Source organism: Gopherus evgoodei, chromosome 10 (genome assembly GCF_007399415.2).
Source record: "Gopherus evgoodei ecotype Sinaloan lineage chromosome 10, rGopEvg1_v1.p, whole genome shotgun sequence".
Lineage (NCBI taxonomy): Eukaryota > Metazoa > Chordata > Testudines > Testudinidae > Gopherus > Gopherus evgoodei.
Window position 1 is genome coordinate 32444130 of NC_044331.1, and position 25992 is coordinate 32470121.

General features: G+C 42.5%; 1 protein-coding gene across 2 annotated transcripts in view; it reads right to left on the reverse strand.

Moving 5' to 3' along the window:
- ICE2 (interactor of little elongation complex ELL subunit 2) overlaps positions 1 to 24936 on the reverse strand; it is a 54159-nt gene extending 29223 nt beyond the window's left edge. The window contains exons 1-5 of one of the 2 annotated variants that reach the window (XM_030577087.1): positions 24817 to 24936; positions 22841 to 22945; positions 6288 to 6579; positions 4306 to 4425; positions 83 to 217 (exon numbers count right to left, since the gene is read on the reverse strand). In XM_030577087.1, coding sequence (XP_030432947.1) covers positions 83 to 217; positions 4306 to 4425; positions 6288 to 6579; positions 22841 to 22945; positions 24817 to 24845 — 681 coding nt within the window. In that variant the 5' untranslated portion in view covers positions 24846 to 24936. Of the gene's footprint in view, positions 1 to 82; positions 218 to 4305; positions 4426 to 6287; positions 6580 to 22840; positions 22946 to 24816 lie in introns of those variants that run through there. The other variant, XM_030577088.1, reaches the window with a different exon arrangement.
- Between the last annotated feature and the right edge of the window lie 1056 nt (positions 24937 to 25992).

The following is a 25992-nucleotide window of genomic DNA, read 5'->3' on the forward strand; positions in this document are numbered from 1 at the left end:
TCAACGTAGCATTACATAATGTAATGCATGTTTAATTCAAGTTATCAGAAAATTTTGAGAGAGAGAAAGAGAGAGATGTTACCAATGCAAGCAGATTTTTCTCCAGCTTCAAGGTCAACTCTGTGCTAAATTTGCCTCCCATGATACCGGTGATTTCATGGAGACTGTAAAATTCAGGATACTTCTTCACATGTCCAATACAAGCACTCAGAAATTGCTAAAGAAAAAAAAAAAAGAAAAAAGGATGTTACATAGCCTATGTATCAACACCATAACAGTTTCAAAAAAATTAGAATGCTGCTGCAAAAGTTACATCTGCCTGTATTTTCAGCTATGAGAAAGAACATTTATTTCATCCATTTCTGCGAAGGGATTTGTTAAAAATATTTCTTTATTCTTCTTTAGAATTCAGTTTAACAGATTGTGACAAAAGGAAAAAGTAAAAAATGAGGTTGGTAGGAGGCTACTTGCTGTTTTTCTTAAAGCACTGCCACAGAAAGGAGATGGATAGGTGCTCAAATAATAATGTGATGGAGGAAAGAATAGATAACCTAGAGAGAGAGAGGGAATATCTTGTGGTTAAGAGACAGGAATGGAAGTTGCAAGATGTAGATTTATTCTTGGATCTGGCACTGAGTCACTGTGTGATCCTTGGCAAATCACTGGGTCCAGATTTTTAAAAATTAGTCTTCAAAAATATCCACAAATTGTGGGCACAAATGCAATTAAGGTCACCTGGAAGTCTAAGTAATCGATTATGCCCACAAATCAGGAACTGAAACTACTAAATCACCTTAACTGCACTTACCCATTTGCAGCTACAAAAACAGGAGGAGTTTGTATAAGGACCACATTTTCAAGCTGGTCTTAGATTTCGCAGGCCTCAGTTTCTTCAACTGTAAAATGCGCAAGACTACATTATACCATCATACCATTCTTTATAAAGGTAGCAGAAAATAAGCTGCTACCAGATAATGGGACATGATTTTCTGCACGGGGCATGTGTGTGAAAAAAAGCTTTGCGATTGCTGAAAGTAGGTAAGTAAGCCATTATAATGGTAAAACATGGAAACATGCCAAACTTGGAAGAATTACATTCCAAAATTCGGAAGGAACTAGTAAGGGAATACGAAAGCCTTTGGCTAAGTTATATGCTGGTTTTAAGACTAGAGGCAGTATTAAAAAAACTAATTTAGTTTTCCATATTTAGTGAGGGATCAAGGGAGGATAGAGAAAAATTAAACATCTGCAGGCCTAGTTCCCTAGAGGAAAGGCACTGGAAACATCTATAAGTGTGAAAATTATTAAAGGCAGAGAACAGTATGGGTTTATTTAAGAAAGGATTGTTCAGTATACTGATCTAGACAATCTAAATTAATCAATTGGCAGAATCGAGTAGAAGGAAGTATATTCTGTAATTTATCATAAAAGCATTTGGTACCTTACTACATTATAGATTACTCTGATCCAGAAAGCTCGGAAGTATTGTAGAACCAAAGACTACTGGTACAGATGAAATGTTTTAGGGAAATGAAACAGGTCTTGATAATAAAAATGGGATGGAGAAACTTATTCAGTTTTTATTTGTATTGTGGTAGCACCTACATGCCCCAGTCATGTACCAGAGCCTCAGAATGCTAGGCACTGTACAAACACAAAACAAAAAAGTATAGAATACAAGTGTGCTTAATTGTTTTGGGGTTTTTTTGTGGATGTTGTTTTTCCACTGCATAAAATACCATGAGTTTATAATTTCAAAAGTGGCTAAAAGTTCCTATGATCTTGTTTTGGAGGTTCTGCAGAGGATGAGGCAGGAACAAACAACAGCAGGGAAACAGATTAAGGTGCTCCTCCTATCTCCCATATTTTCTCCAATTTTAAAATCCTTTAAAAATAAATCCAATGTGGTTTTTTTCTTCTTTAACAAGCCAGCTAAGTCACCTGTAGGTATTTGAGATCCACAGGTAACATTTGTTGCTCTGTTATACTGGAATTAGCACAGAGAGGGAAAAGCTCTTAGAAAACTTTTGGAGTTTTGGATAGAATGCAAATAAATATTTATTACTACTAATGCAAGAAGTCTATGGAGCTGTAATAATCACTGTTGATACAGTATATCTGACAGCATAAGGGGTATTTAAAAGTATCATTTTTATTCAGATACCAATCTGTAAATACATGTTTAGGCCTATCAGTTTGCACTGAACTAGTTAAGGCTTTCTCTCAGCAAATAAGCAACTTTCTTTGTAGGTTCAGCCTTCTAGCTGGACTCTTGAAACACTGTTAATCATTCTTTTTTCATGGTATCTATTTTATGTAGGCTTCAGGTGAAAGATGCAAGGGTAAAGAGTAGGGGAATGTCCCCTGTGGAAACACATTCATTTGCACATGAACCCTGAATGCGGAGACAAATTACACTAGTTTCACATCATGTACTCAGGGACCTAAGTAATTCATTACTTGCACCTACTAAAAATTATTCCATTCTCTGTCCACAATGGCTGCTTCAAAGATGACTGGAGGCAAGTAATTTTGTTAAATATAAATCACAGAGTAAAAGACATGGAGGAACAAAGCTATATTTTGTGACCAGGTGTAGGGTCCACTGTTTTAAAAAAAAAAAGGACACAAACTGCTACAATAGACAACATGTAACAAGGTATATACCAAATGAACGCTAATCTCAATTTTAAACAAATCCATGTTTTATTCCTTATTGTTTCTTTTGTGAAACAAAGCTATAATGTAGAACGGGATTCTAATCATTGTGTCTACCCAAACTATTTCTCAACTACACAACAAATCTGTCTTGTGTACTAGAAACTGCAAAACAAGAAAATGTTAAGGTGAAATAAGATCAGCCTCATTACTAAATTTAGTTGAAGTAACTACTCACTAACAAATATTATAATTATTATTATGTATGGACTGACAGTGCTCTGTGCTATAAGACAGAAAGTAAAACATTTTCCATCTGGAAAAGTTTACCAATCTAACACAATAATAGGCTATTTCATGTCAAGATAAGTCACTACCAGAAATATATACTATTATCAAAATATTTTATTCTATAGCACTTTCTCCACTTCATCTCTAATAAACAACAACTTTTAATTAAAATTTGTATTTGCCAATTTCATATTCATCCCCCTCCCCATTCTGCTCCCACTGCAAATTAGTGCAGGAATAAGGCAGAAATTCAGCTCTTGTCCTTCATATTCTTACGATGCTCTTATTTTTGCCATTCACTATTTAACAGTTCTAAAGGAATACATACCACTGTAACAGAAAATACCTGGGAACTAACAGAGGGCTGCCTTCACCCTAGTTCACTATGACATGTGACATCAGATAGATAACACTGCCTTTACTTTTCTATGATAGTGATTTTGAGTGAGTCCAAGAAGGTATAGCAAGGTCTTATCTCATACTCTGAGGGAATTCTGTGCCAAAAAAACTAAAATTTTGTGCACAATATTTTGAAGTTCTGCAAATTTTATTTGTCAATAAATAAATGTGGCTCCAGCATGGCAGTAGGGAGCACAGGCCACTGGCTGCATTGAGGTGGGAAGATCACCCTGAAGCTCCCACCTCTTCCTGTACAGGGACTCAGCAGTGATGCTGCACTTGACCCTGACAAAGTGCAAGGGCTGGGCCTGCCCCAGAAACACCTTGGGGCCCTGAGCAGCTGTGCCAGACACACCAGGTGTGGCTGGGCAGGCTCAGCCGAACAGGATCCAAGTGTGGAGGGGCTTAGCGTAGGGGGATCCAGGTGTGGAGCAAGAGGTTTCTGTGTGGGGCAATCTGGATACGGGAGACTCAGTGGGAGATCTGGATGCACAGGGGCTGGTTACAGGGGAGTGCGGTTCCGGGTGCAGAGGTAATGGAGCTCTTCAGGGGATGCACATGATGGCGATTGGGGCTCAGGATGGGGGTCTATGTGAGGGGAGATGGGGCTTGGCAGGTGTGTGTGTGGGGGGATCCAGGTGCAGCTGGCTGGGGCTCAGTGGGGTGGGGGTCTGGGTGTGGGGGGCTTATCAGAGAGGGGTCCAGGTTTAAGGAGATAGGGCTTGTTAGGGTGAGAGTTTGATGGGCCTGCTTAACGGGGGAGCCCCAGCTGCTGCCAAAGGGACACTGTATGCTTCATTGATGGCAAACTACACTTTATTTATATTCAATTACCTCAGTTTACTGAATTTATACTGTGCATGTCTGATCATCCCTGACTAGTATGTTATCTCCTCCCCACCAATATTTTCATCTATTTATTCAATGAATGAACGGATACACAAACATTTCTGTTACCTCCGTATAAAGCAGTGCATCCTCAGAGATGGTATCATAATCCTGAATACAACTCTTGGCTGCATTTTGTGCAAATTTCAAAAATTCTGCAATTTCACTGTTCAGAAATTCTTTCATTTGCTGTAACAAGGAGACAAAAAAAAGTCCCATTTTGAAGATAGCAAGAAAAAAACAAAAAAATACCCCCCCCATAACTTAACTGGAATTGTAAACGTAAATGTAAACCATTATTATAAAGGATGGATTTACACATCTCACTGCATATTTACAAAGCATCCAGTAGGTTATTTACATCACACAAGAAGTGACATGTCTAGAAAGGCAATGCAGGTATCTTGGTGAAGAACTGAAGACATTATAGCCCAGATCTCACTAGATATTCTACACTGGTAGATCCTTGTACACCTCCACTGAAGTCACACAAAAGAAGCTTACAGGATTGGAGCCTATTTCCTTAAGAAAAGAAGCTTCCTCTCTGCAACAAATATTAGTTTAACCAAGGAGAGTGAAGCATGGACGCTGTCAGAGCAAGTTAACATGAGCCCTGTCTACATTAGCACCTACACTGCTACTAACAATAGCACTCTAGGCCTGGTTGCTGGAAAAAATGGGTACTCATTTTTCTAATGTAGATATATCCATTGTCACAACATAAGAGAATGGAATTGCCATAAACAAGGAATCGCAGGACCATCTATGTAACAGAGCAATAGCCACAGCCAATGAATCAGTTAATGCCACTTATAGGACTCAAACCTAACGATGCATCCATCCAGCATGAAAAGGAAATACAGTAGCTCATTGTCTAAAACATTTTTGCTAAGAACTAAAAGACTGAATATTTGTGCATTTCTAATCCAGTGAGTAGACTACTTGCTATGTCAAGTAATGAAGGTCAACATGAAGGTCTCCAATGGTGTTAATGAGTGAATCTTGTATTATGGGATGCAGCCTAAAATATAATCAGCATACAGAATCATAGAAATGTGGGGTTGGAAAGAGCCTCGAGAGGCACGACCAAGAACATCTAGACCACTGCGGTGGGGTGTGTCTAACCTGAAAAACCTTCAATGATGGGCATTCCAATGATGGGGATTCCCTATCTTTATGGTTAGAATGTTTTTCCTAGTCTCTAATCTAAATCCCCCTTGCTACAGACAAAACCCATCATTTCTTGTCCTACCTTCAGTGGACATGGAGAACAACTGATCACCATCCTCTTTATAACAGTCCTTAACATATTTGAAGACTTATGAGGCCTGGAGCCAGGCTGGAACTCCTTTGTGTCCTCCCCCCAGCCCTCTGCTAGCATTGCTTTGCCTGAGGTCCTGTAGCTCCCTCAGCCAGACGCACCATCCACGCTCCTTCAGCTCTAGCAAGGAATTGATCTTGCTCTGGCCCTGCAGCTCTTCTTATACTAGATTTCTGGGCCCTGACTGGCTGCTTCTCAAACAGCTGCTCTAAGCAGCTTGAGGGACTTCTTTACTGTCCTTTTCTGGGGCGGGATGTGGCGGGGCCGCCGGACCTAATCAACCCGTCACAGAAGTACACAGCCATCATGATGTTTCTAACTTCTAATACAGTTAAAACATTTGTCCATGACATTATGAAACTCTACATGTGTCCTCCGCTTAGTACTTATTTTACGGTCAATTCATCACTTTAATTCTTCTATAACTATCAGGATAGCAACTGACTCAGGAAAGCAGGAGGCATCAAGGCAACTATTCAACTATATTTTTAGAATAACGTGTCATCAACTATCCTAAAAAAGCCTCAGTAAAACAACAATGTACATGTTTAGTTACCTTTAAAAAAAAATCAAATGTCATTGTTGTGGAGATAAAACATGTCGGAATTGGAAATGTTTAAGGACTTATAATTATTACAATTAAATTTTTATCTATAAATGATTTTTAGAAAATTTTCCTTGGATTATTACAGCAAGGAATATTAGGAGAAAAGACAATTTTAACACTTACCAAATACTGGGAATATTCTCTTTGATGTGTTGCAATAAACTGGTAGGATAAAGGGTTTTTTGAAAACTTAGTCATTAGATATAAATATGTTTTCTGCTCCTTCTCAGTTAGACTAGAGACATAAGGATAGGGGATTCTGGGCTGTGGAAAAGGATTATCAGCAGCTGCAGGCTTAACTTCCTCCTCAACTGCAGGCTTAACTTCCTCCTCAGCTGGAGCTGCAGCCTGTGTGTTAAATGTTTTCGCATCTTCTACAGAGTTTACTGATGCCTCTACATTTTCTTCTTTATGTCTGAAAGAAAAGTAGTAAGTGAAAAAACTTACAATTTATACTTTTCACATGAAGACTTGTATTTTGCCCAATGATTGGAAATCTTAGTCTTCCATGACCATCAACATCAATTTTCTCAAATACATCATAATTAAAGCTACATTTTATTCATGGGTACTTTTAGTAAAAGTTGAGGACAGGTCATGGGCAGTAAACAAAAATTCTTGGCCCCTGACCTGTCCATGACTGTTACTAAAAATACCAGTGAATAAAATTTGCGGGGGGATGGTGCCCGGGGACCCCACGGGTGCTGAGGGAGGGAGGGAGGCCTGGCTGCATGCAGGAGGAGAGGGGACGGGCAGCGGCGTACAGCCCGAGACCCAACCCCACTGGTGCTGGGGAGGAGGGGAAGGGGTGGGCAGCCCAGGACCCCTGCTGGTGCTGGTGTGGCCAGCAGGCTCTCTATCTGGCTCCATGCCCTCCTCCCCAGCAGCAGCAGAGTTTGGGTGTGGGAGGGGGTGAAGCGGGCTCTGGGCGGCACTTACCCAGGGGTATTCTGGGAACCATGGCCAATGGGAGCTGCAGGGGTGGTGCCTGCAGGCGGAGCTGCCTGACCACACCTCCACTTAGTAGGTGAGTGAGGGGGATGTCACCCAGAGCCCAGCTAACCCCTTCCCGTGCCCCAACCTCCTGTCCCCTCCCACTGCTGGGATAGGGGTGGGGGCTCAGTGGCCCAAGACTGCCTCAGCAGCGATCAGCGAACCTGGCACAGATGCTGCCCCTGAGCCAGGTGAACTAGCCACTGCAGAAGACACAGAATCTGTGACTTCCATAACCTCGGTGACAAACTCACAGGCTTAATCATAATTAATAGAACAATGGTGTTATAACACCATACCCCCATCTGTATTTTATTATTCTGTGCTTTTTTTAGACAGTCAATTCCTAGGACTGATAGGAGTTTTGCCTCTGACTTCAAAAGAAGAAAAATGTGATTATTATTTGTACTGGATCAACTCCACTTTTCCAGGAAACATCACGTATAATAACTTGTTACACTGGATTTCTAGATGAGCTGTCATAACTATTAAGGGAAGGGAACAGCCCTCCTGTGTACAATACTATAAAATCCCTCATGGCCAGAGACACCAAAATCCTTTTACCTGTAAAGAGTTACGGGGGTTGTGCCGTATGACTGGAGGATTGCTAATGTAGTTCCTATTTTTAAGAAAGGGAATAAAAGTGATCCGGGTAATTATAGGCCTGTTAGCTTGACGTCTGTAGTATGTAAGGTCTTGGAAAAAATTTTAAGGGAGAAAGTAGTTAAGGACATACAGGTCAATGGTAATTGGGACGAACCGCAACACGGATTTACTAAAGGTAGATCGTGTCAAACCAATCTGATCTCCTTCTTTGAGAAGGTGATGGAGTACTTAGATAAAGGAAATGCGGTAGATATAATTTACCTAGATTTCAGTAAGGCATTCGACACGGTTCCGCATGGGGAACTGTTAGTTAAATTGGAAAAGATGGGGATGAATATGAAAGTTGTAAGGTGGATAAGGAACTGGTTAAAGGGGAGACTCCAGCGGGTCGTATTGAAAGGTGAACTATCAGGCTGGAAGGAGGTCACTAGTGGAGTCCCTCAAGGATCGGTTTTGGGACCGATCTTATTTAACCTTTTTATTACTGACCTTGGCACAAAGAGCCGGAATGTGCTAATAAAGTTTGCGGATGACACAAAGCTGGGGGGGTATTGCTAACACGGAGGAGGACAGGGATACTATTCAGGAAGATCTGAACCACCTTGTAAACTGGAGTAATAGAAATAGGATGAAATACAATAGTGAAAAGTGCAAGGTCATGAACTTAGGAATTAATAATAAGAATTTTGGATATACGTTGGGGACGCATCAGTTGGAAGCGACGGAGGAGGTGAAGGACCTTGGGGTACTGGTTGATAGCAGGATGACTATGAGTCGCCAATGTGATACGGCTGTTAAAAAAGCAAATGCGATTTTGGGATGCATCAGGCGGGGTATTTCCTGCAAGGATAAGGAGGTGTTGGTACCGTTATATAAGGCGTTGATGAGACCCCATCTGGAATACTGTGTGCAGTTCTGGTGTCCCATGTTCAAGAAGGATGAATTCAAACTGGAACAGGTTCAGAGATGGGCTACAAGGATGATCCGAGGAATGGAAAAACTGCCTTATGAAAGGAGACTCAAAGAGCTTGGCTTGTTTAGCCTGGCCAAAAGAAGGCTGCGGGGGGATATGCTTGCTCTATATAAATATATCAGGGGGGTTAACGTTAGGGAGGGAGAGGAATTATTTAAGTTTAGTACTAATGTAGGCACGAGGACGAATGGGTATAAATTGGATATTAGGAAGTTTAGACTTGAAATTAGACGAAGGTTTCTAACCATTAGGGGAGTGAAGTTCTGGAACAGCCTTCCGAGGGAAGTAGTAGGGGCAAAAGACTTTTCTGGCTTTAAGACAAAGCTTGATAAGTATATGGAGGGGATGTTATGATAGGATCGTTAATTTGGGCAATTGATCTTGGATTACCACCATCCAGATTGATCTTGGATTACCAATGGTCTGTGGGGAGATGTTGGATGGGATGGGAACTGAGTTACTGCAGAGAATTCCTTCTTGGGTGCTGGCTGGTGACTCTTGCCCACATGCTCAGGGTTTAGCTGATCGCCATATTTGGGGTCGGGAAGGAATTTTCCTCCAGGGCGGACTGGCAGGGGCCCTGGAGGTTTTTTGCCTTCCCCTGCAGCGTGGGGCACGGGTCGCTTGCTGGTGGATTCTCTGCAGCTTGAGGTCTTCAAACCAATTTTGAGGATTTCAATAACTCGGTCCTGGGTTAGGGGTTGTTATAAAATTGGATGGGTGGGGTTCTGTGGCCTGCCTTGTGCAGGAGGTCAGACTAGATGATCATATTGGTCCCTTCTGACCTATGAGTCTATGAGTAAGAAGCTCAGGAAACCTGGCTGACACCTGACCCAAAGGACCAATAAGGGGACAAGATACTTTCAAATCTGGGTGGGGGAAAGTCTTTTGTTTGTGTTCTTTGTTTTGGGGGCTGTTTGCTCTTGAGGCTAAGAGGGACCAGAAACTAATCCATGCTCTTCAAATCTTTCTTAACCAGTCTCTCTTATTTCAAACTTGTAAGTAACAGACAGGCCAGGCGTGTTAGCCTTATTTTTGTTTTCTCAACTTCTAAATGTTCCTTTTTGCTGAGAGGATTTTACCTCTGTTTGCTGTAACTTTGAACCTAAGGCTAGAGGGGGTTCCTCTGGGCTATATGAATCTGATTACTCTGTAAAGTATTTTCCATCCTGATTTTACAGAGATAATTTTTACACTTCTTTCTTTAAATAAAAGCTTTCTTTTTAAGAACCTGATGGATCTTAACACAAGGAAAAATCAAAGGGGATTGGATCTGGACTCACCAGGAATTGGTGGAGGAAAGGAGGGGGAATGGTTAAATTCTCCTTGTGTTAAGATCCAAGGGGTTGGATCGGTGTTCACCAGGAACTTGGTGAAAAAGCCTCTCAAGGCTACACAGGGAGGGGAAGGTTTTGGGGGGAAAAGGGGTATTCCAGACATTGAGGAATCTGGATGGTGGCAGTGAAACCAGATCTAAGCTGGTAGTTAAGCTTAGAAGTGTTTATGCAGGTCCCCACATCTGTACCCTAAAGTTCAGAGTGGAGGAGGAACCTTGACATAAACCAATCACAAAACACAGGTCCTCTTTGTTCTGGAAAGGTCTTCACTATGAATGAGGCCTCATTTCCTCATCTGCTGCCTGCTACTTATGTATACAATGTTGTTGTAGCCGTGTTGGTCACAGGTATTATAGACACAAGATGCGTGAGGTATTATCATTTATTGGACCACCGTCCGTTAGTCAGAGAGACAAGCTCGCTAGCTTAGGCCATGTCTATACTACAAAATTATGCTGAATTAATTTACGTTGGCATATAGCCACCACAGCTATTAAACTGCTTGTGTTTTTGTGAGCTTAACTCCTTGTGTTGGCAGTTTGCATTCTTGCCAAGAGCATTTGTATCAATTGTACTGTCATTTTGGGGCATTGTGAGACAGCTCCTGAAGGCCCATAACAGTCGATGTAAGCAACTCAGCGTCTACACTGACACTGCATCAAACTAATTATATCGACTGAGACTCTATGGGCTTATCTAAACTGACACATTTTGTTGCAAAAAACTGCCTTTTGGAGACTAAACAGCAATAGTTTACACACTGCAATGGGCCTTTTATTGAAAAAAATGCCCTATTTTGGTGACAAAAACCTTCATCCTTACAAGAGACTTTTGTCTTTCCCCCTCCCTTTATTGTTGACAAACAGCTAGTGTAGCCACCACACCTTTTTTTTCAAATTTTACTGGCATCCAGAAAGTGTCCCACAACTCCCATGCTGCCGCTCTGGTCATTGGTTTTAACTCTGCTGCCCTGCAGGCTACCCACCCCTCCCCCTTGCAAGCCCTGGGAATTTTAAATCTCATTTCCTGCTTGCTGGCTTCCCAAGTGAGCTTTTCAGATAAGCATAGCTGACCATCGCACCAAACGCGCTCCTGCTTGGACCAGCGCTGAGATCTTGGATCTGATCAGTATATGGGAAGAAGAGTCTGTTCAGTCGCAGCTGCGACTGACCCGTAGGAATCGGGACACATATGGGCAAATTTCTTGAGGTTTGTGCAAAAAGAGCTATGATTGGGTCACGCAGAGCAAAGATAAAGTTAGCTGAGGCAGGCGTATCATAAGGCACAGGAGGCAAACCGTTGCTCCGGTGGTGCACCTAAGACGTGCCGCTTCTATAAGGAGCTGAATTGCCCATAGCTAGGGTGACCAGACAGCAAGAGTGAAAAACTGGGACAGGGTGGGGGATAATAGGAGTCTATATAAGAAAAAGACCCAAAAATAGGGATTGTCTCTATAAAATTGGGACACCTGGTCATCCTACCGATAGCCCCGTGGATACTTCGGAGGCAGCAGAAAGAGGGGGTAACCTGGAGGCTGAAATTCTGGATGAAGAAGTGAAGCTAGAAGAGGATGTGGAGCTCCCAGCAGGGTCGCCCAGTGGGGCAGGCAGCCAGGAACTTTTCTCCACTCCAGAAGTGCTCTATGTGCAGCAGGAAGCAGATGAGATGCCGGGTAAGTTGCTGTGGCTTGTGTAGGGAATCGAAAAGTGAAAGGCAAGTAGTGTTTTATGCGATCTGGACACTGCCCTGTGTAGCTAATCTGCATGGCCAAGCAGGATATTGATGGACATTGAGACCTGCAGCACGATGACACAGACCAGGGAAGGCAAAGAGTGTTGGGAAGCCAATGCAGCATTTGTTAGGCAAGCAACAGAGCAGATGATAAAAATTATGGAGGATCAGACAGAGATGCTCAAGTCTTTGATACAGCTGCAGACTGAGCAGATCTGTGGTCGACCTCCACTGCAGCACGTGTTCAATGCTTTGCCAACCCCACCCTCCTCTATGCCCACACTTTCCTTTTCACTTTACAGCACTCGAGTTTCCCCATCACTCCACCCTCTCTCACAACTTGCATGATGATAGCTGGAGCTACACACAGTTGTGAGATTTAACCTTTTTTAACAATAAATAAAGGCGAAGGTATTTAATGGTACAGAGTTTATATTCTGTGTTCTACAAAAGCGTACAGCAATCAATTCACTCTCGGGAACAGGCTTCTAAAGCATTTTGTTGCATGGATCTTGAGCCCCAAAATTGTAAATGGATACATCAGGGAAGCAACTCCAAAGCAGATGTGTTAGTGCCCCATTGTCAAAGCGATTCCTTAAAGCCTCTTATGAAATTAATAGCAGCCCTGTGAGCTCCTCTGACAGCCCTAGCATCTGGCTGTTCAAACACTGCAGCCAAGCACTCTGCCTCAGTGCTCCACACCTGAGCAAATATTTCACCCTTAGATTCACACAGATTATGCAAAGTGCAGCATGCGGCTATGACCATGGAAATAGTATCCTCCGTAAGGTCTAGCCTGCCATTTAAACACCTTCAGCAAGCCTTCAAATGGCTAAAGGTACATTTGACTACCATGGGACACCTGCTTAGCCTGTTGTTATAACGCTCCTTGCTGCTGTCCAGGTACCCTGTGTAAGGTTTCATGAGCCAGGGCTGTAAGAGGTAAGTCAGGTCTCCTAGGATTACTATGGGCATTCCCACATCCCCCACTGTGACCTTGTTGTCTGGAACGGAAGTCTCTGCCTGCAGCTTTCTGTACAGACCAATGCTCCTGAAGATGCATGTGTCATGCACCTTTCCAGACCAGCCTGCATTTATGTCCATGAAACCTCCGTGGTGATCCACAAGCACCTGCAACACCATGGAGAAGTATCCCTTCTTATGGATGTATTCAGAGGCAAGGTGATCTGGCGGTAAAATTGGAGTGTGTATGCCATCACACATGGCACATTGGTCCTGCCATGAGGGCAGGGGACTGGACTCGATGACCTCTCGAGGTCCCTTCCAGTCCTAGAGTCTATGAGTCTATAATTGCCCTGCTAGTTAGGGAAACCCATCACTGCAAAGCCATTTACTATTTCATGTACATTTCCCAGAGTCATAGTCCTCCACAGCAGGATGTAATTTACTGCCCTGGACACTTAGGAGTAATACAGCCCCAACAGTGGACTCCCCTCCCTCCAAATTGATTTGCAACTGACCAGTAGCAGTCTGGATTCACCATCTTTCACACAATGATTGCAACATGCTTCTCTACTGAAAGGGGAGCTCTCATTCTGGTGTTCTTGTTCTGCAGGTCAAGGACCAGCTCAGCACATAGCTCCATGAACGTAGCTTTACGCATCCTAAAGTACTGTACCCACTGGTCATCATCCCACACCTGCATGACAATGCGATCCTACCAATCACTGTTTGTTTCCCTAGCCCCAAAAGCAACAGTTTACTGTATGCAGCTGCTCTGTGAATGCCAAAAGCACTGATAAGTTGCTGCTGTCCCCATCACACTCAGGTCCCTGCGAGTCATCCTCTCTCAGTAACTTTGTGAGTAACTCTGCTGCCATGCGCAATGTCCTCACAACAGTTAACAGCGCGTAGGAGCAAAGTGCGGGATTCATCATCTCTCACTGCAGACGCTGGCACACACTACAAAGACTGACCGTTGGAAAAACGGTGCAAAAGGAAAGCCAGAATGACATGAAAGGAAGCCAGAAACCACTGGAGGGCTAGGACACAAACTGGTGCATGATAGGACATTCTGCACGTGCCAGGATGCACTGCGCTCCACTTCCGCCTTCCCACAACACCTAGTGACAGATGGTGTCACCAGGCACTATGGGATACATACCCACAGTGCATTGTTCATGCTGTCAACAATGGTGCCCCGAATGCGGACACAATCTGTTGACAGAGGGAGCAAATGTAGACTCACTTTGGTGACTTTGTTTTTATCAATTTTTTCGTGTTGGCATTAGTTTCATCGACAAAACTTGTCAGTGTAGATAAGCCCTACATTGCTCCGGGAGGTGGTGTTATTAAGTCGACGTAGAGTGGCACTTATGCCAGTGGGACCCAAATTTAAGTGAAGACACTTCCACAGCTAGGTTGATGAAAGGCATAATTAATTAACACCTATTTCAAAAGACCATTCAAAGTGAAATGGCTCATTAAAACCTCTCTAGCCACAGGAGAAAAAAAAAAGCTGCGGGGAGGGGGGATTAGTAGGTTATAGATTGTTATAAGCCATAAATCCAGTGTGTCTATTCACTCCATGATTATTAGTGTCTAGAAACATGAACGTAAGCCCCCAGGTTTGTCTTTTAAGGTGTTGTGCAGGCTAACTCTGAGGATGCAAACTGACAGATCAGATACAGAGTGATCACTTTGTGAAAAGCATTCACCTACAGGTGATACGATGTTTTTGTCTTTTATACTTTTTCTGTGCGAGTTCATTCAAGCGCATAGTGATTGTCTTGTTTCATGTATATAACTGTTATTGGGATATTTAGTGCACTGAATGAGGTACACCACATATTATAGGCATACGTAGGACCCATAGATCTTGAAAGGTATGTTGTGAGAGGTGCTGATTATCTACAGTAGTGATACTCAGACTGAGGCCCAGGAGCTGCAAGTGGCTCTTTAATGTGTCTCCTGTGGCTCTTTGCAGCAGATATTAAAATACTGATTTAATTATTAACCAATCTAAGTTATTAACCAATTGTAGAATACTTTGTCAGCCATTTTACTGTGAGAATTATAGATATAATAGTGAATAAAACAATGAATTCACACTACTGTGGCTCTTTTGGGTAATACTGACTGCTAATTTGGCTCCTGAACCACAGAGATCTGAGTATCATTGGTCTGCATGTTTTGCATCTGTTGTTCTGGCAGGGTCTGATGCCACTTTGAGTCTGTTACTTATGTCTGTTAAACTGCGTGTGTCATAAACAGATAAGAAAAGTTAATAGCACAGAAGTACTTTATATCTCTGACTGTGAAGGGTTAACAAGTTCAGTAAGCCTGGCTGTCACCTGACCAGAGGACTAATCAGAGCACAGGATACTTTCAAATCTTGAGGGAGGGAAGTTTTTGTGCTGTGCTGTTAGTTTTGGTTGTTGTTCACTCTGGGGGCTCCAAGGGACCAGATGTGCAACCAGGTTTCTCTCCAATCTCTCCAATACAGGCTCTTATAAGTTCAGACTAGTGAGTACTAGGTAAATAAAGCGAGTCAGGCTTATGGTTGTTTTCTTTATTTGCAAATGTGTATTTGGTTGGAAGGAGTTCAAATGCATATTTGGCTGAAAGGAGTTCAAATTGGTATTTTGCTGAAAAGATTTTAACTTGTACTTGTATATTTAGGCTGGGAGAGTATTCCCAGTGCCTATTCCATTTTTTTAAAATTTACAAAGATAATTTTTACTGTTTTTTCTTTCTTTAATTAAAAGCTTTTCTTGTTTAAGAACCTAATTGTTTTTTTATTCTGGTGAGACCCCAGGGGACTGGGTCTGGATTCACCAGGGAGTTGGTGGAGAGAAAGGAGGGAGAGAGAGGCTGATTTCTCTCTGTGTCAGGATTACTTTCTCTCAGGAAGAGTCTGGGAGGGGGAAAGAGAAGGGGGGAGGAAGGTGAATTGTCCTCTCTGTTTTGTGATTCAAGGAGTTTGAATCACCCAGTGATCTTCCAGGGTAACCCAGGGAGGGGAAGCCTGGGAGAGGCAACGGTGGGGGAAAGGGTTTACTTTCCTTGTGTTGAGATCCAGAGGATCTGGGTCTTGGGGGTCCCCGGGCAAGGTTTTGGGGGGACCAGAGTGTACCAGGCACTGGAATTCCTGGTTGGTGGCAGCACTACAAGTTCTAAGCTGGGATTGAGCTTAGAGGAATTCATGCTGGTACCCCATCTTTTGGACGCTAAGGTTCAGAGTGGGGAATTGTATCATGACAGCGTGTCAACAACTTATAATCAGCTAGGCCTCACTTACTCTTGAACCAATGTTATGATAGTAAAATAGAAGTACTCGACACTGAAGCCTCTTTTAAAATGGAAGACATATGATTTTAACAGCAGGGAAAGTCCAGATTGCAGAGAAGATTTTTCCCAAGAATGAAGCACACTACTGAGGGCTCTATTTATAACATTAAACAGTACTGGAATCAGTTACTAAAGCAAGATAACAGTGGCTGGACACAAGGAGAGGCATAGAGGAGGAAATGGTCCTAGCAACAGGAAGCAAGGTATGTAATAAGATTGGTTTTTAAAACAATTTCAGTATAAGAAGGCTTACTTAACCCTTATGCATTTACAATACCTATGCTTAAAAATGAGCATATTTTAGGTTAACAAAATGAACATTAACTGCTGATCTTGGAAAAACATATTTTAGTGATTTGATTTCAGCACTAGAAAACGTCAAGAGCTATTCATACCTAACCATACCACGTCTGCAACTCTTAATAATACTTCATAGCTGTCTCACTGAATATAAGAATATGTCCATCCTTGTGGCACAAACTGGCAAATTTAATTAAGCTGCAGCAGCGACAAGATGCTGACTCAGATTTGCCAATGTAGGAATGTCAAAAAATTTTAGCAGTTTAAATTGGCTACATTCAGCACAGAATTAAATGGCAGCACTTCAAGATTATTTCACTGTGCAGTGCTGTCAAAATCTTCATTAGGGTGCATACCAAAATAATCCAACAGGGCCTTTCCATTCATATTTGCAGCTATACTTCATTTGAGCTGATGGTTTAAAATTTCCCCCTTCATTTTATGCAATCCACCCTCTTCTCAGCTACAGCTTCCATGGGGAGAGAATAGAAGAGTGGCATCTCAGTTAAATATTATCAGGGGTCCCTATATAGAAATTCACAAATGTCTGGAGTATCTGGAAAAGAACAGAATATTTCCCATTTGGAATGCGTTATTTCTCCAAAGTCCAAACTCCCCTGATCATAGCAATTCTATAAGTCTCATCTCTGTCTCTTCCTCTAATACTTCTCCACACACTCCTTCCTCCACCCCACACCACTGAATTTGTCTTGGTAGTCATTTTAATAAAATTAAAAATTGGATTTAGGCAAAAAAGAAATTAGGGAACCGCCTGGCTCAAAAGACTGCTTACTGCATACAGAGTAACCCTATACACTCGTTCATTAGCCCGTTAGTTTATAAGCCGACCCCACAAGATGGATAGGTAAAAATGGCAAAAACTTTATGTCCCTTTCATAAGCCGACCCTATATTCCAGGCAAATTTTGGCTCCCGGCCTGTCAGGGTAAACTGCTAATGGGCCTGGACATTTTGTTTACTTGGAGCGTTTGCAGGCATAGAGCCCCTCAGCTACAGTGGCCCCAGTTCTCCATTCCCAGCCAATGGGAGCTGCGGGAAGTATCGGCCAGCATGTCCCTCGGACCGCTCTGCTTCCTGCAGCTCCCATTGGCTGGGAACTGCAAACCGCAGCCACTGGGAGCTCAGGGGCTCCGTGCCAGCAGACACTCCAGATAAACAAAACATCCTGACCTGCCAATGGCTTACCCTGACAGGCCGGGAGCCAGTTTACCAACCCCTGCTATATTTTCAAAACTGGCGTCACAAGAAACACTCAAAAGTTTTCCTAGAATTATTTTAATGTAGTCTAACGAAAAACCTATTATACTAATAACTGAACAAAGGTGTATTCACCTTCAAAATTACAGTCAATGTTTTAAATATCGAGTTACTGATTTTAAAGTCTCATATTGTTCTAAGGTACTTATTTAAAAAGCCTTAAAATCCTTCAAAGTCCGAATAAGTCTCTGATTCATTAAATTCTGCTTCAGTCATTAGAGTCACTTGCTTTGTCATTAGAGTTGGCAGTGTCATCTTCAGACTCAGATTCCTTCTCATTATCAGCCTCTGTTGTGTCATCATTAAATATGGCATTGTCTTCTGACCCATCGAGTGCATTGCTGATACAGCATTTCTGAAATGATTTTTCTATGCATTCTGATGGAATGGACTCCCACGTGTCCTTGATGCACTGGGCAACCAGACTGATTTCAGGCTTCATAAGATTCCCACCTTTTGTCAACTAACCATGCCTGAGCACATCCATTAAGACCATATTTTGAATAGCCTGTCTTTAAAGAATTTGTTCAGGTAGACATCAAGCAGTTGTAGAACAGAAGTTAAGCCTCCTGGTATTACAGCCGAAGTTGTTTTCATTTTTTTGGCCACATTTTTCACCTCATCCATCTTGTGTGCCCTGAACATGTCCCAAACAGCATAGCAGGTTTCTTGAAAAGTGCTCCTGGTCTCTTATTCCACACTTTTTCCAGCCATTTAATAGTTCCACTTTCATCCATCCATCCCTTTTCGTGTGCACTTATAATGACACCAGCAGGAAATTTCATGTTTTTAGGCAAGGTTTTTCTTTTAAAAACAACAACAGGAGGGAGCTTTGATCCATTGGCCAAACATGATAAAACCATCATAAAATGGATTTTTTCATGGCCAGTGGTTTAATTAAAACTGGTTTTTTCACTAACACCGGTTTCTGTTCTGTTGCTTGAGAGATAGAATGTCATTGGTGTTTCATACATATTTCCTATTTGTGACAGCTCAAATGCATATTCCTTTCGATGTTTTATAACAAGCCTTTGGAAAGATTCAGTTTTTTCTTCCACATCTCTCGGCAGCTTTTGCGCTGTCTTTGTTTGCTGATGAAGACAGAGACCATGACATTTCATGAAGCAAGTACATCAACCCACTGATGCAACAAACACTGACAGCTTTACTGAGTTGTATTTGTCATCTTTCGACACTTGCAGATGAATTCCAGTTCTAATGACAAAGTACCCATTCTGTAGACATTCAACAGCCCAATCACTGAGATCTTTTTCCAGCTCAAGAAATGAAGCGCACCTTGCTGGACATTTTTTCTTGCTTCTCGGCATGTCTTTTAGTGTTGTTTTATTTTTTCGCCATTCTCTTACTTGCTTCTCATTGATACAGAAGTCATGAGCAATGGCACAATTATTCTTTGCTTCTGCATATTCAACGAGTTTGAACGCTGAGTGATAAGCAGACCATTTTCTTCTGATTTCACCATTCATTTTAAATACTAGTATGAAAATCTTAAAAATAATAATTTAGTTATAGATTTTGTAGGACTTTATATAGGAATGTCATCTGCTTTATCACTGACAAATTACTATTGTTCTTTGTTTATTTCAAAGCAGCCCTGTAGATGTGGCGATAACAGGCTATTTAAATTTTATTATTGATTCCACCCAAACTGCGCATTATATTTTTAGATTGGCTCGAGGCTTACGAGGTCCAATGGTAGAAATGCATGAAGAGATCAAATTACACAGTAGCGGACTGACACCAGTGCCATAGGACTATCGTTCATTGTATTTTTCTGACTGGCTTGTAGAGTGCAGCATTTTGTGAAATGCATAGGTCAAAAGTCATGCAGATCTGTAGCACTGCTCTTTTAGCACTCATTTCAAGCCAATCCAGTCCACTTAACAAAGCTTTTGCAACTTTAAAAGGTTGCAATATTGACATCAATAAATTATTTTACAATCAATATAAGTACGCACTATAAAAATAACTATAATATAGTCCTCTAGTAGAACAATACTAGGAAAATTGAACTTTAGGGAAGCGAGTGTTTTTAAGTGTTTTGTTTACATGGACATGAACTAAGAAAATTGTATAATCGATATCCACACGTTTTATTTATATTAAAACTTATTTTATCTCAATTATAACATAATACACAAGTAAAAAAAAAAAAAGATTTTAGCACATTTTAAAGAAGCGAATCCAGAATTTACCTTCCATCATCAGCGATCTCCAAAGGGCTTGGCAAATTTTGGCTCCTGGCCCATCAGGGTAAGCCACTGGTGGGTTGGGATGTTTTGTTTACCTGGAGCATTCGCAGGCATGGAGTCCCTCAGCTCCCGGCGGCCACAGTTTGCCGTTCCCAGACAATGGGAACTGTAGAAAGTGGTGCAGGCTGAGGGACGTGCTGGCTGCCACTTCCTGTTATTCCCATTGGCTGGGAATGGTGAACGGCGGCCACTGGAAGCTGAGGGGCTCCGTGCCTGCGAATGCTCCAGGTAAACAAAACAACAGTGTATTAGATATTCAATACAATAACTCAGTAGCGCTTAAAATTGACAAATTTTGGTGTAGAACCATTGATAAGTCAACCCCCGCTCTTTGATGCTTCACTTGTTTACCAAAAACTTCAGCTTATGAGCGAGTATATATGGTATTTCATTGGCACTCAGTGCTGAATTTCATCAAGGTCTTGGGAAACGCAAGTTACTTCCTACAGGACGGTTCTATCTGCCTATATGACAGGCAGCATCAGTCCAAGTTCTACTGGGCAGAGCCACAGCACAATGTAGTGACAGGTCAAGGGATTGACTAGGACAACTATACTCCACAAAAGTCACTACAGGAAGGGAAACCTGATCTCAGGTCTTGACATATACATGTAAACGAAGGAACTGATTTACAAATGGTTGGTTTACTATCTATTGAGCTGAAATATTTAAACTATACATATTCCTGTAATTATTTGGTTTCTGAAACACATTCAGTTGGTTTAAAAAATACATTACTTATTCTATAAAAAATATAAAAAAGTGTCAGAAGAGAAATGGATTAAAAAGAAGTGTGTATACTCAGTTTACTGAAAAGAGGGTAGATTGTCACATTGCCTTAACGTACTAAACACCTCTCAAAACACTGATCTCTAATCTGTATTCTCTTAATTTGGAATCCAGTGCTCTGACATATAGCCTGAAAACTCCCTTAAGCCTTACAAATGCTAGTCCTACTTTCAACAAGTATTAGCAAAATAACAAGAAGAAACAGAAGTGGAATTAATAGCACGTGTGCCAATATCATTGCTGCTTTTTATTGCAACCCATTTTTCTGCTAAATGTAGTTTGTTTAGCCTAGCTGCTCTTTAAGATAGTGACCTTGCCTATAAAGCACCTAGCATATTGCTGGATCTTATGTAAATAGGCATAAGAATGGCCATACTGGGTCAGACCTAAGGTCCATTTTGCCTAGTATCCTGTCTTCCGACAGAGCCCAATGCCAGGTGCCCCAGAGGAAATGAACAGAACAGGTAATCATCAAGTGATCCGTCTCCTGTTGTCCACTCCCAGCTTCTGGCAAACAGAGGCTAGGGACACCATCCCTGCCCATCCTGGTTAATAGTCACTGATGGACCTATCCTCCATGAATTTATCTAGTTCTTTTCTGAACCCTGTTATAGTCTTGGCCTTCACAACGTCCTCTGGCAAAATACTTCCTTTTGTTTATTTTAAACCTGCTGCCTATTAATTTCATTTGGTGACCCCCCGTTCTCGTGTTGTGAGGAGTAAGTAACACTTCCTTATTTACTTTCTCCACACCAGTCATGATTTTATAGACCTCTCTCATATCCCACCTCTTAGTCATCTCTTTTGCAAGCTGAAAAGTCCCAGTTTTATTAATATCTCCTCATACAGCAGCCGTTCCATACCCCTAATCATTTTTGTTGCCCTTTTCTGAACCTTTTTGAAGTCCAAAATATCCTTTTTTTTAAGATGGGGCAACCACATCAGCACACAGTGTTCAAGATGTGGGTGTACCATGGATTTATATAGAGGCAATAGGATATTTTCTTATTAATGATTCCCAACATTCTGTTCGCTTTTTTTGATTTCCACTGCACACTGAGTGCGTGTCTCAGAGAACTATCCACAATAACTCCAAGATCTCTTTCTTAAGCAGTAAGAGCTAATTTAGACCCCCATCATTTTATATGTATAGTTGGGATTATGTTTCCCAATGTTCACTACTCTGCATTTAGCAACACTGGATTTCATCTGCCATTTTGTTGCCCAGTCACCCAGTTTTGAGAGGTCTTTTCGTAGCTCTTCGCAGTCTACTTGGGACTTAACTATTTTGAGTAGTTTTGTATCATCTGCAAATTTTGCCACCACACTGTTTACCCCTTTTTCCAGATCATTTATGGATATGTTGAATAGGACCAGTATAGATCGCTGGGGAACACCACTATTTACTTCTCTCCATTCTGAAAAATTACCATTTATTCCTATCCTTTGTTTCCTATCTTTTAACCAGTTACCAGTCCATGAGAGGACGTTCCCTCTTAGGCCATGACAGTTTACTTTGCCAAAGAGCCATTGATGAGGGACCTAGTCAAAGGTTTTCTGAAAATCTAACTACACTAAATCCACTGAATCCCCCTCCCTTACCCACATGCTTGTTGAACCCCTCAAAGAATTATTTGAGACATGAAGAGACAGAAGACATAGAAATGGATTTAAAAGACATGAACACATGGGATTCTAACTCAGACATCACCACCAGCTTTCTCCAAATGAGATAAAGATGGAGAGTCAGTGATTGGGACACAGCCAGCCTCACCAAATATATCATGCTAGAAGAAGCAGGATCTTTGGAAGTTGCCAGGGAAAGGAGTTTTGCTTAAGTTTTTCTTCTTTGGTATCAGTGAGGAAGCAGAGTATCAGACCACTACCCAAGGCCCAAGGAGGTCTCCTGCTTTAGGAGGTCCCAAGAAAGAGGACAGAGACCACTGCATACCTGTCAAACTAATGTTGGGTAATAAAGTTTTTTTTTCTTTGCTGTTTTGTTTTTCAATTGAAATAAGAGGGAAAAAAAGCATGTTTTGAAAGGAAGCAGGGAGAATACTCACAACAGCTGAAAGAAAATACATACTTGTTTGACAAAATCCACAGTTCAGAGAGGGTTGGAGACAAGGAATATTTTTCATAAATGTCTCGTGAGAAAAATACTTCAACGCCATTTTTTGGTGAAACATTCCTGTTTTTTAAAAAAAAGAAACAACATGTACTTGCAATTCAATCACACAAAACACAACACTGACTGTATGGTTACTGACACCAACTTACGGACAATATCTGAGTGACAAAACTCAGAATTTGAAAAATGATTCTCTGACTCACTAAGAAATAAGGTATATAATTCTGTGTGAAAAGGGGGAGAATGTTATTTATATGTTCACACTCTCCTCCTCCTCAGACAGATATAGCTAACCCAATGCTTCATTTCAACATTAAAATGAACGTGCTCCTCACTATTCAAAAGAAAGTTTACAGATAGGATGGGGTAAATTTCTAGAGCTGGGAAGAGAAAATTTATGGAGCCATATTTTGTTGGAATATTGTGATTCAAATCGAAACACTTCACTATGTTGGGTCAATTTTGCTGGAAAATAATACAGAATTTTTTTTTTTGACAATGCTGAATCTTCCTGCACTGTTAAATAGCCACTGCAAGCAGCATCTCAGAGGAACCTAGTCCCCACTGCACACCCACTGGTGACAGTCATTGCTCTGTGTCCCCACATTGTACATTTATAAAGTACTTTAGGATTCTTCTGAATAAAAGTAATGCAAATAATTATAATTTCTTCCTCTCTCCTCAACTACCTGCTAAATAACCACACTGAATCAAGGGTAATTACAATCCACCTACTTAAAATATGCCTGGTAATCTCAACCAGATAGGCTATTTTTTTCAATTTTTGTCCTAAACTTCTTGTCCTACTGTGTAGTGTTGGTCAGACATATTAAACACATCATATTTTTCATCTCAGTGGTGGATGTACTTCATTAGTGGGTGACTTTTTCATGAAACATAAAATTTGTCTTCTCTAAAATAAGCATTTGTAGGTATGGGCCTTGGTCTTGCAAAAGCTTATGAATATGCTCACAGTTAAGCACTTGCACAAGTCTTTGCAGTATCAAGGCTGTAAAATGTTAGCTCGTTAGGGAAAAAAATCTCATTTTATTTATCTGCAAATAAACCTGGCACAGCTATGTGTTGTATTAATAAATGACAATTTAAAACGTTATATTAAATTAGTATAGAGGCATTAGTATTGCAGCATTAGTTCAATTAACTGCTGACCAAACCCCTTCCCTATGTGAAAGATGCGGGTGGAATGAAGGACAGAAAGACAAAGATATTATTTTTAATGTGACCCCAGATGTGTCCAGCACTATCACAGATCAGGGATGATGTAGGTATTGCTTGAAGCAGAGCCTCTGAACTGACTAGTTCCCAGTCCCATCCCTTGCTAGATTGCACCGCTGTGTCCACAGACGCCCCCGCCCCAGGTTTCCCACCGCTGCTTCCAAGGGAGAGAGTTACCGTACAGACAGGGTGCTGGCGTTTTGACTACTGCATTGCCTGCTCCGCACTGGCGCTTTTCAGTTGTTAATAGTTTCATTTTTTATCTGTAGGCGATTGCTGGGACAACAACGAGGCAGGGCACCAGACTTTACTTAGTTCTTAGCCAGCGGGCCGGGGTCAGAGCACGCGGTGGTTCCAGCCATCGTCTCTGCCCCGTTCACACCAGCGGGCCAAGTGCGGGGGGGTGGGGGTGGGGTCGAGCCCTCGGGCCAGTAGGAAAGGCGATGGGGAGGCAGCGAGTGGGGAATCTCCCAGGCTACAGCGATGGCGCGTTGGTTACACGAGAGCAGCAGCGAGAGGCTGGGAGACACCGGGTGGCTCGCGGAGGCTCTGAGCTCCGGTGCGGCGGCCTGTCAGAGGGGCCCGCCCCCCCAACGCGCGCACACGCTGGGGACAGTGCCCCCGCTCTGCACACAGCACTGCGGCGGGGAAGACCCGACCTCAGCAGGGCCTGAGCCCTCCAGCCACATACTCACCAGGTGAGCCGCGTCCCGCCGGCCTCCATCTTGGCCGCGCTACTCCCCTCCTCCAGGCAACGGCAAACGTCCCATTCCACGGCCCCAGCCACCCCTTCCCGGCCTCCCTCAGTGCGCTACCCAATCAGCACCTCGGAACGCGCACAGCCCGGGCTCACGTGGGTGAGGGAGCCAACCAGAGGAGCAACTGCAGCTTCCTAAGCGGCCATCTTTGGTGTGGGCAGAGCGGGTGGTGCCTATATTGTGGGGCCGGGCAGAGCATCCCACCCGCTTCTCTAAGGGGACGCTGCGGGGCGGGGATTCGCGGGAGGGAATTCCCGCCCCGCCCCAGGAGACAGAGCCGGGGCGATTCTCAGGTGGATTCCGGCCCAAACTTGCTTAGCAGCAGCGTGGCTAGGTCTGGGCTTCTTCTTTATTTAAAAGTCGCTTTGATCGCCAGAGAGTTGCAGGCTTCGGGCTGGTTTTGTTTGGAGGTTGCTTATTTGGGCTTTTTGGTACTGGGTGATTTCAAAGCACAGTTAAGTTTAAAACGGGTGTAAGCTGTAGGCGTGGGTTTGGGTTCCTGCATAGGCATTTACGCGCCCCCCCCTTCAATTAGGAAAACACCCCCAAATTAGTTAACTTTTTGGCCCGCCCACTTAACACACCCACAATTTTTTGTCCCACACTTGGGATGCGCTTCAACCATTCAACACAGAATGGTACCATGTGGCGGCAAGAGACCCTGGCGGATGGAGAGAGGGCGGATGACCTTTTCTAATAACATGAGTACACCCACATTTATTATTTTAATATTTGTAATGCATAACTTAATGTATGCAACAAAATTAGAACCACTAAAATGGAATTTGTATAACATCCCCACCACCTTCCCTCTGAAATGTGTCGGGCTTGTTTTTAAAGATAGTGCCACTTTTTGTTCTCATGAGATTTGGCAACCTCTTGTCATCTGTCTCCCCCCCCCCCAGCTGCTGAGGGGAGACCTACCTCCACCCCATCCCCCTTCAAGGAGGGGCTGGGCTGTGTGCTTTAGCTGTCCTGGGTGGCCACTTGGATCTCAGGGCAAAGGGCGCCTCTGGGCATCTGGTGCAGCCTGGAGGAGGGGGAGTGCGAGCAGGGGAAAGGATGTACATGGCAGGCCCACCAACAGCAATTCTGGGCCCCAGGGCCGAACAG